General features: G+C 35.7%; 2 protein-coding genes across 3 annotated transcripts in view; both read left to right on the top strand.

Moving 5' to 3' along the window:
- On the top strand, positions 1 to 2,551 carry LOC149808304 (uncharacterized). The gene is made up of 3 exons (XM_089966736.1): positions 1 to 289; positions 953 to 1,317; positions 2,546 to 2,551. The coding sequence occupies exons 1-3, from the start codon at positions 1 to 3 to the stop codon at positions 2,549 to 2,551; spliced, it is 660 nt and encodes a 219-aa protein (XP_089822862.1).
- A 248-nt stretch (positions 2,552 to 2,799) lies between these two features.
- LOC149808303 (retinol dehydrogenase 13-like) overlaps positions 2,800 to 11,494 on the top strand; it is a 43,242-nt gene continuing 34,547 nt past the window's right edge. For both annotated transcript variants that reach the window (XM_089975800.1, XM_089975803.1), the window contains exons 1-2: positions 2,800 to 2,998; positions 6,478 to 6,596. In XM_089975800.1, coding sequence (XP_089831926.1) covers positions 2,883 to 2,998; positions 6,478 to 6,596 — 235 coding nt within the window. In that variant the 5' untranslated portion in view covers positions 2,800 to 2,882. The remainder of the gene's footprint in view (positions 2,999 to 6,477; positions 6,597 to 11,494) is intronic.

Below are 11,494 nucleotides of genomic sequence, written 5' to 3'. Positions count from 1 at the left end.
ATGTTTAGGACCAAGAAGAGGAAAATAAAGAGGAACGTCATACAGTGCTACGCTCCAACAAATGACGGTGAAGAAAAAAAAAAAGACCAGTTTTACAACAGACTACAGAACATAGTAGATAACTTCCCAGAAAAAGAGATCAACATCCTCATGGGTGACTTTAATGCCAAAGCTGGGTCAGACAACACAGGGTACGAACAAACCATGAGGATCCACGGCCTGAGCGACATGAACGAAAAGGGAGAGAGATTCGCAGACCTTTGTGCACAGAACAGCCTGGTCATCGGGGGTACCATCTTTCCCCACACGAGAACCCACATGATAAAGAAGAACTGGATGGGCACAAAAGAGAAGAAAACAAAGTATAACATCAGCTTGTTGATAGATGCAAAAACTAAAAAAGAATACAAACCGACGCTTAACAACAAGTACCAAGTGCTACAAGAACTTCTTGAAGATGAGGAAGACAATGCGAACAACAGATGGCAGAAAGTTAAGGAGGCAGTAAAATCAACATGCCAAGATTTAATAGGCCCCATAAAGCACTAGGAGAAAGAATGGATTTCAGCCGAAACATTGCACAAAATATAGGAGCGGAAACAGAAGAAAGCGGCAGTAAATAGCAGTATGACAAGAACTACAAAAGTAAAGGTACAAAAAGAGTACACTGACTACTACAGAGAAGTAACAAGAAGCATCGAGATAGACAAGAGAAACTACGTCGAAGGACTGGCAACAGAGGCAGAATAGGCGACCGGAAGTGGAAACATGAAGAAGCTGTACGACATTACCAAAAAGCTGTCCGGCAAGTATAGTAAAACAGAGAGACCCGTAAAGGACAATCAGAGAAAAACCACAGCAAGTACAGAACACCAAATGAATAGATGGGCCGAACATTTTGAAGAACTGTTGAACAGGCCAGCATCACTAAATCCCCCATAATTCCACCCAGCCAATGCATATCTCCCCATAAGCTGTGCCAATCCCACCAGAGACGAGATCAGGAAAGCCATCACCAAGCTGAAGAATGGCAAAGCAGCTGGACCTGATGACATCCCAGCAGAAACCATCAGAACAGATCTAGAGGCTTCAGTGGAAATGCTATACCACCTCTGTGAGAAGATCTGGGAGGCAGAAGAAGAAATACTGACTGGCTGGAAGGAAGAATACCTCATCAAGATCTCTAAAAAAGGTGACCACTGCAACTGCGTCAACTACAGAGGAATCATACTCTTGTCAGTACCAGGGAAAGTCTTCAACCGGGTCCTCTTTGAGAGGATGAAAGAGGCTGTCGACCCACACTTACGAGACGAGCAAGTGGGCTTCCGGCAGAACAGATCGTGTACGGACCAAATAGCTACTCTTCGCATCATAGTCGAGCAATCGTTGGAGTGGAATTCTTCGCTCTACATCAACTTTGTCGATTATGAGAAGGCATTCGACATCGTGGACTGAGAGACACTCTGGAAACTTCTTCACCACTATGGCATTACAACCAAGCTGGTGAACCTGATCAAGAACGCTTATGACGGAATGTCCTGCAGAGTCATTCTTTCAGGACAGCACACAGACAGCTTCCTAGTGCTGACTGGCGTGAGGTAGCGTTGCTTGCTGTCGCCGTTTCTCTTTTTTCTCGCCATCGACTGGATTATGAAGACGTCCACCAATGAATGGGCGGAAAAATGGGATTCAGTGATATTGTTGAGTCAGCTTGAGGACCTGGAATTTGCCGATGACCTAGCGCTCTTGTCCCATAGTCAGCAGCAAATGCAGGACAAGACCGACGTACTGGCAGCCACATCAGCATGGGTTGGCCTCAACATCCACAAAGAAAAGACCAAGACCCTCAAGATCAATTATGTCAGTAGCAACCCAGTCACATTACATGGAAGCCCCACCGTTAGAGGTGGAGTCCTTCACGTACCTAGGCAGCATTATCAACCAGCAGGGTGGCACAGACGTAGACGTCAAGGCAAGGTTTCGGAAAGGCGAGAGCAGCTTTGATACAGCTCAAGAACACTTGGAGCTCCAAAGAAATTTCCTTGACTACCAAGATCAGACTGTTCAACTCCAACGTGAAGTCAGTCCTATTATATGGAGCAGAGACCTGGAGAACCACCAAGCCGACCGTAAATAGAGTTCAGACCTTCATCAACAATTGCCTAAGAAGAATTCTCCAGATCCACTGGCCAGACACCATCAGCAACACCAACCTGTGGCAGAGAACCTCCCAGCTTCCGGCAGAGAACGAGATCAAGAAGAAAAGGTGGGGTTGGATCGGACACACCCTACGTAAGCCGCCAGCCAACATTACCAGACAAGCATTGAGGTGGAACCCTCAAGGCAAACGGAGAAGGAGCGACCAAGAAACACCTGGAGACGCGACCTTGAGGTGGATATCACTAAAATGGGTCATACCTGGAGTCAGCTCGAGGGGATGGCACAGGACAGAAGCCTCTGGCGATCTTTTGTGGGCGGCCTATACCCAGGTAGGGGTGACTGGCAAAACTGATAGTTTTATGATATTAACAGAATATAATTGTAGTATTAATTTTTTAATCAACTACTGGCAGCGCAAATATTTTATAAATAATATTCTATATTTTCTTATCAAACAAATAATATTCTATATTTTCTTATCAAACAAATAATATTATATATTTTCTTATCAAGGAAATTTAATTCAATTCTAAATCTATCGTGGCACATTCTTGTATCTGGTATTGCGTATGTGCAGAGCTGTATAATTATTTATTTCACTTTTCTAAAACGGGAACGGGAATCAGTCTAGGCCTAGTTGATTGAATTAGTGGCAAGCCATGTGCTTATGCAGTACATAAAACGTAGAGTTAGTTCACCAACAAAAATTTAAACATTAAACTATGACGCATCAGCAAACTCCGATGTTTGCAGAAGGTTTACCAGACCCAGAGAAAATATTTCAGTCTTGGTGGCCAATAATAATTGCACTTGCTGGAGGGTTTCTATACGGTTTCAGGTGCGCGTATGACTTCGTTGAAGACGTCATAGGTTTTACCACAGGAGTCTGACGTTTTATCAATAAAGTACGGCGAAATCTCTGACATGAAATCACCTCATCGGTAATATAAATGAACACTTATATTACCGATAAGGTGATTTCATCTTGTCAGAGATTTCGCCGTACTTTATTGATAAAATGTCAGACTCCTGTGGTTTTACCGAAACAAAAATTCTTCCTGCCACTCTGACCATTACAGCAGAGCTAATACTATGAGTTATAATGAATTTAGAAATAGGTGGATAGTATCATTGAAACAGATGTAGTATGTACAAGAGATGTATGATCCCGATTTTTGACTTGTTTAGATAAAAAGGAGTGGTGGGGTGCCACATGGGCTCATCGTTGTCTAAAATTTAACTAACAGTCATTACTGTGCCAAGAAAACAGTTTTTGAAAATTTATAAGACGTTTTTATGTTTGAAAACTTAATTATGTGTGTTTCTTTATTCAGTTACATTTAAAATCAAGCTAGGTTGGGTGGGTTGGTGGCAGTCCTACAACGTAAGACACATCACCTGATATTTTTGTTCTGGGGTGGTGGTGATAGCACTAAAACAAGAACAACATGTACTATGTCTTACATTGTATGACAAGGGGAGGGTAGTTTATAATTAGTACTTTTCTGGCAGCAAGTTATATTAGGCCCAGTAAATGTAAATGTGGTCTCTGTTTTCATTCTTTGCTCATTGTGGATAGACACATACATAGGAAGTTCTGTAGGTATCATTTTTGTGGTAAACAAATTAGGATGAAGATGCATATAATTATTGAATATACAAATTCATTATTCACTACACTTGTATGACTTGTCTGAGTTTCCTCTGACTCTTCCTGTCCCATTTATGTATATTTGGACACTAACGTTGGGATGTACAGATTTTATATTTGGATATTTATATTGGTTTGTACACCCCAGTATAGATGTCCAGATATCACAAATTGAGGGGAAGACTCGGAGAAAACTTTGACTTGCCTCTTATGCACAAAATTCTATAAGTATGGATCAAAAAAGTATTCCATCATATACACCCATTTATACACAATTACACTTGATTATACACAATTATACTATAAGAACTATCTAGAACTATTTAATTTGTATGCATTTTTTATTCTCTAAGTAGGTGAAATCATATTCACATATGTGACCCCCCAACCCCTCCCAAAAAAAACAATGTGATTTATAAGACAGAAGCATATGCCTGTATTTTGTTGATAGCTAATTCATTTGAACTCGGCTATGCTTTACAATGGAAGCCATATTTAAATTCCTAAGTGTATTTTCTCTAACATATCAGGGACAGGATGATGTTAAAATAGACCACACACTGCAGAAGCCACTTTGTCTTATGCCAGGAAAGTTATAGCAATTACTTTCCTTATTAAAAAAAAATGTTGGCTTCCAAAAATATTCATTGGGCAGCAGTTGTTTCCGTAAAATTTCACTGGACACAATTATTGTCATTTCTTTAATAACTTTTACAATGCCAAAACAATTTGTTTTGTATTCAGAAAGGTTGGTATTTTGGTGTTTTGGAAACTGCCACAGAATTTGCTCCTCTAAATCAATTGAACATAGTGCATGCAGATCATGAAAGAACTGTACCAACAACAAAAAAAATCCCACCAAAGAAACAATTTAAGTATTGATATGTTTGTATTGTGATACTTATGTTGATGCTTATATTTTTTATTGGTATATTATTAAGTTTTTAAGATGTAAAATAATTTTAAAAAAGTAGAGATGAATGATTTCGTCTGTTCATTTAATAAACAAAGATGAACAAAGTAAAGAGGTACTGGAATAAATAGTTATTTGCCTGTATGATTACATTCATGGATCGGAGAAAAATATTATTCAAGCATTTAACACTAGTTATCAATTCTTTGATAATACTTAATTACATATTTATTGGGTTTGGGTTAAATTGGTACTTGTCAGCAATATATAATTTTCTTATCATAATGAGCAGCTCGAAGTTTAAGAACAGTAGGTATATAACATATTGTACAGGACTACATTTTTTTAATAGTAATTACCAATAATGTTTTTATTTTAAAAAATTATGAAAATTCTGTTACAGTCTGTGTTCTTTAGCATAAAACCCCCGAGAAAACAATGGTTTTCAAATCGGGCAGAGAACAAATGGATGGCAGAGTTGATAGGCCAGCTTCAAAGGGCACAACATGGTGGATGAGATAATGAGTAGAAGTACCATATGGTAAAATAACTGTAGAGCATATGCCTTTACAAACTTTTAAAGGACCTTTTAATGCAAACTCAATTATCTAAAAGGAGACTTATTTGTTTGCAAAGAGATTTGTATTGTCTTTAACATGTATTTAAAAATGTATTTGTATTATATTAAACATGTTTTTTAAAATGTATTCTTTGGGTATAGTTGAGTTTAATTGAGTATACTTTAGTGTAATTGGGTATACTTGGGTGTATTTGAGTTAAAAAACATGCCATTAGTCAATTGTAAGTTCATTCCTATAACAATGGATCAACAAATGTGCATTAGTCATCTGTAAACAAAAATTGTAGCTTGCCTGAAAATTGTAATTCATTTATTAAAGTTTATGTCAATTACAGTTTCAGAGCTACAATTGCTAATCTATGCTTGCTATAATTATTATTATTGTTGTTGTTGTAGGCTTTAATGCCATTTTTCAGCACAAGATAGGCTATACATGGCAGCCAGTATAACTGGTGGGGGATGAACCCTGGAAAACCCTGGGAAGAACCAGACCTATGAGAAGCTACTGGCAGGCTTTCTCACATACACACATTAGCCGAACCTAAGACTTGAAACCACGCAGACAGAGTGCTATACAGTTTCTGTAGCTGAGCAGTTGTTTTCAAAATCCGTTCCGTTTTAATCATTTAAAAAATATCTGTGGCTATCAGCCAGTCTATATTCACTGAGCTCTATTAGAATATTAGATCCTTGGACTGCATGTTAGCAATTTTCTTAATGGAGATCCTTAACTAACTTTGATTTTTAGTTCCTGTTTTGATGATTATCTCTGTTCAGAACAAGAAAGGGTATGAAGATAATCCTTCACTCTCAGTTGCGGTGATTCTATCCACCTCCATGATATAGGGCAAAATATTTAATAAATTCCACGTAAAGAAAAGTTGTTTTTGACAGTTCCTAAAATGTTTCTAAAAATTGACTAAGTCCAAAACAATCACATACATTTTCCAATTGACCCTTTTTGCTTGTAGGTTATTACCACTCTATGGTCTTAAACTAAGTATGCAATACTACACTGATAATGAATTCATTTTGCAGCTGTGGAACTGTGAGACATATTCTAGTATGTTTTATATGTTAGCAAGTGAACAACCATTACCTTCAAACTTTTCTCATCTATTCAGATTGACTTTAAGTACTGTTTGGTTTTACCATGCTCCAATACTTTTGCAGGCAGTATATGCGTGGTGCCAGATGTTTTAGTGAAGTCAAGTTAGATGGAAAAGTTGCCATAGTAACTGGAGCTACTTCTGGGATAGGAAAACATGTGGCAGAAGATTTTGCCAGGAGAGGTAAACAGCATCAAATTAGCCCTCTTTTAATAATTAATATTGATTAGTGATTTGAAAACACAGCTATTTGAAGCATTTGCTATCAGAATGGAGGTATTTAAGAACTTACTACATCAAAATGAGGTAACCCTATAGTTAGCACCCTGTTTGTCTGTCAGTCCATCCATCTATTGCACTTCATTCATTGGATATACATTTGAAAAATCTACAGAAATGGCATACATATAATTAGTTTTTCTTTTGTATTTTTTTAACCTACATAATTCAGGATCCATTCAGTGTATCCCAATGCAGTTGATCTTGCCACTGTACCCACCTGTCCACCACAGCTGTGAACTGACCAGTTACATGACAGCAGTGATTTCTGATACATACATGCCTTAACCATACATGCCAACCATAACATTTTTGGCATAATCATTATGCTTTTTTCACCAGATTATATTTGTAAGCTGTCTTTTATTTTGGGTTGAAATGATAACATTCGTTGATTGTGGGATTTATTACGAGATGAAATGGAACAAAATAAACCAGACTAGAATTGTATAATTTTTCCAAATTATATTCAATCTCTGGTCTTTCACTTGTGTGAAAGACAAGTGCTCTTCATCTTCACAACTTGTGCTGCTCGAGGTGTTGCCTGTCTCCAGAATTAGAGTAGGAATGCCAGAAACTTTTGTTAGTTTGGTGGGGAATTGATTTTAATACTTGTGAAGCATGGGAATCATGCACCGCGATCGATCACTCACTCACTCATTCATGACAGACATGCACATTGGTACACGACACACGTCCTGGGTCACATATTTTACCCCCACCTGTTTTTTTTTAGCAATAAAAGTATTTTTTGTTATTTTTATTATCTTCTCTTTAATTCCACTCACATAAATTTCAGAATATTCTTAAAAAGATAACAGCTGTTTAAGAATAGCATAAGAGCACTTTTATTATTTGCCATGTAAAGCAACCATATCTTACCCATTTCCAAGAAAATAGATGGGTTCTTCAAATTTGAACTTTGTGCACAGATTAATTTTATTGATAAAGCTACTTAGGTAGCAGACCAGTGTATACTTTTAAAGAAAATTATGCCACATTATAAGTGAGTTGTGGATGTTAGAAGATGGAAGATATTAGAACAGATAGTTCTTTTCAAACTACAAAACATGTCAGATCAGTGAAAGGACAAATCAACACTGCTTTACAAACTTTAGATGAAGAATATGAGAGTAATTTAATACAGCACACTGAGCACATGATCATGCTCACTGTAAAATTCCAGTTCTCAGTCATTCAGTGAAAGTTACACATGTAGACAATTTAAAGTGAGTGCTGAATATAAATAATTTTTCAGTACATTTTGTGTTACCCTTTGTGACAAGAATTTTGACCAGCTGCAGAACCAGGTTAGTAGCAAAAATAAATGTTTCTTTTTCATACGTGATGTAATTCTGGCATGTATTATATTCATTACACTTTTTACACCCAAATTATGCATTTTTTGCTACTGTAATAGCAATTATAACTCTGGTCGTTAGCATGTATGCATAAGATGACATGCTATAAACACTATTTTTTGTACTCCCAAACCAAATGACCAGGTCATGTTTCAAAAAGCACAATTTTCAGTAATTTTGACCAGAAACATAAATAAAAGCAAAACAAAACTACCACTTCAATATATGTAGCATGTATAAATTGTAAACAGCGCTGCTTAGAGCTTGTGTAAAACTACCCTTTGTACGACTTATGCTGCAAATTATCCCAGGATCAATCAAAATGCAAAGAGGTTGGGTACACACAAGTACCATTTCATGTATTAGATGGCTGACAATAGCTTGGGTCAGGGTGTTAAGTCTTTTGAAGACTGCTGTGGTGAAACACATTGTGCTAATTTGCTAAGGTAAAGTTTATAAAATGGAACAACCCAATTCTTGGGAAGTTAATGGTAAATCAAAGAGATTTAAGATGCTTGATGATGAACAAAAGTTATTATTGCATTGAATGTGAATGTCTAAGCATCTGTATTAAAGATTATTGGCAAATTTTTGAATCATGGCAATCATAAAAAATACAGAGAATGATTGTTGGAGTTGTCTAAATAGTATTCAGGTGTGATTAATTTTTTAAGGTGATTCAGGAAGCAATAAGCTATCGACAAAGCATGCCAAGCCTAAATTATTTTGTGAAGCACAGCAGCAAGGGAAAGTATGTAATTCTTTGCACATAATGCAAACATCATATCAGCACAAGTCACTCTGTACATAGTCCATTGAAATTGGAGCACCACTTGTAATATATCTGACATGCTGAATTTAACACTCAGATTAGTTCCCTTTATTATTATTTATTATCTTCATCATGTCAAAATATGGACTATTAATTAACCCAGGCTTTTCAGGATGAGTTTAGCCACAAAATAGATTAATTGCAAGACAATAATAAGCACATTATCATATTTGCACAGTTGATTTGTGTTTATAAAGTACTAACACCCATACTGGACAGAGGCATTTATTACTGCAGTAAACTACCACCCCCTTTAAACTTGAAAATATTATAACCCCTCCTCACTCCTTCCCCCAATGAAATGGTCAGTCCCAAGCGATGCATATTCAGTGTCTGTAGAGACAAGCATATCTTTCGGTCAGAAACATCAGATACAGTTCTAACAATGGGAACATTATGGTCGTCAAGAAAAACTCAGTTCTGACCAGTATTTGCTCTCATTATAATGATAAAATTAGAAAGCAAACATTAGCATCATAACCAGGACAGCAGAATGAGAGGTCTGAAATTAACATTAAATCTAAGAAAGCAATTTAGTATCAAAGTTGCAAGGCACTGAGTTAAGTGTCCTCAGGCAAAATGTACCCTAAAACTTGTAAATCATATGTTGATTGACTAATATTTATTTGTTTATTAATTCCATTTGTATTTCAAGCAATTTTCTTTATTGCTTAAAACTTAATATTATTATCTTAAATATACTGAAAGTTAAAAATAACTTCAAATATTTAAATTAAATGTGTATATTTGTTTAGAGTTAGGTCTCTTACTGCAGAAATAATAGTTTCACACGAGATTTGCACTGATTTTGAGATTATCCCATTTGATCAATGTCTCTGTGCATTATGGTAAAAACCATAAATTTTGTGATCACACTAAACATAATTACTCTTGAGGAACTTACTTGGTTACAGATAATGGGTATTAGTGTCAGAATCAGTAGCTGATAATATGAGAGAAATTAATGTAGAAAATTAAAAATTCATCCATACTTTAATCAGGCACCTGGCAATATTCATGTATGACAGTGTGATGAATTATAGAGTGGGAAATCCATTCTATGTCATTTGCTTGTAATAATTATAGAGGGGGAAAATCCATTCGAAGTTGTTTGTATGTGATAATTGTTGAGTGGGGAAATCTATTCTTAGTTGTTTGCTTATGATAATTATAGTGTGGGGAAATCTATTCTTAGTTGTTTGCTTGTCATAAGTATAGAATGGGGAAATCTATTTTAAGTTGTTTGCTTGTCATAAGTATATAGTGGGGAAATCTATTCTAAGTTATTTGTGATAATTATAGAGTGGGGAAATATATCCTTAGTTGTTTGCTTGTAATAATTATAGAGTGGGGAAATCTATTCTTAGTTGTTTGCTTGTGATAATTATAGAGTGGGGAAATCTATTCTAAGTTGCTTGCTTGTGATAATTATAGAGTGGGCAAATCTATTCTAAGTTGTTTGCTTGTGATAATTATAAAGTGGGGAAATCCATTCTAAATTTGCTTGTGGTAAGTGATGGTGGCAAAATGACATCACGTTACACGGAGTGTAGCAAAACAGCCTGGCAAAATGAAAACAGAATTATTTTTTATTTTATGATTTCATTTCAGCTTTTGAATTGTTATCTTCTACAGCTTTCCTATGCATATCGACTTAAAATAAGTACTGTTAATAGAAAAGAGTGAGAAGCAACAAGCATTGTAAAAATCAACAAATGATTTATTTACCTAGAATGCAAAGTGAAAATATAAGAACTTATGGTATTGTGAATTCAAACCTACATAATCCTAATATTACTGGCACAAGTCCTAATGAATCAAGTTCTGAATAAACTTTAGTGATACTCCAAATAATTTCTAACATTGAAGGTGTTCATGAGCCTGTAGTGGCCAGTAACCTCTAATCTACTAATATATCAATGGCCTGAATTGTAATGATGTGCCAACAGTCTTTTGATGAATAACAATAATATAATCCTAGGTTTCCTTGTTTGAATTCACTATAATTCCCAGATAATGTCTCTTATATGAATTCACTATAATTTCCAGTTAATGTCTCTTGTATGAATTCACTATAATTCCCAGTTAATGTCTCTTGTATGAATTCACTATAATTCCCAGTCAATGTCTCTTGTATGAATTCACTATAATTCCCAGTTAATGTCTCTTGTATGAATTCACTATAATTCCTAGTTAATGTCTCTTGTATGAATTCAGTATTATTCCCAGTTAATGTCTCTTGTATGAATTCACTATAATTCCTTCTTATTGTCTCCTGTATGAATTCAGTATTATTCCCAGTTAATGTCTCTTTCCAAGAATATTATAGAGCACTTTGTATTTGCAGACAAGAATAATTTGAATTAAATAATTTTACCCAAAATCAAAATACTTAACACAACAGTGATTGAATTCTGCTCAGATGTTATTGTAGGAATAAATAATATTTTCAGTAAACAAGATTATATATAAAAATAAACTAAGACACAAGATCAGTATCTGGATGAGGGTCAAAGTTCATTTCTAGAACAATCTAAGTTATAATGCAAATCAATGATAGTGTAGGGGACTGGAGATTCAACTTTATGTGCTTTGGGCCTGGCATGAAT

Source organism: Sinohyriopsis cumingii, chromosome 1, assembly GCF_028554795.1.
Source record: "Sinohyriopsis cumingii isolate HCF-2022 chromosome 1, ASM2855479v2, whole genome shotgun sequence".
NCBI classification, from domain to species: Eukaryota; Metazoa; Mollusca; class Bivalvia; order Unionida; family Unionidae; genus Sinohyriopsis; species Sinohyriopsis cumingii.
Note: the sequence above shows the minus strand (reverse complement) of the source record. Positions and strands in the feature narration are given on the sequence as shown.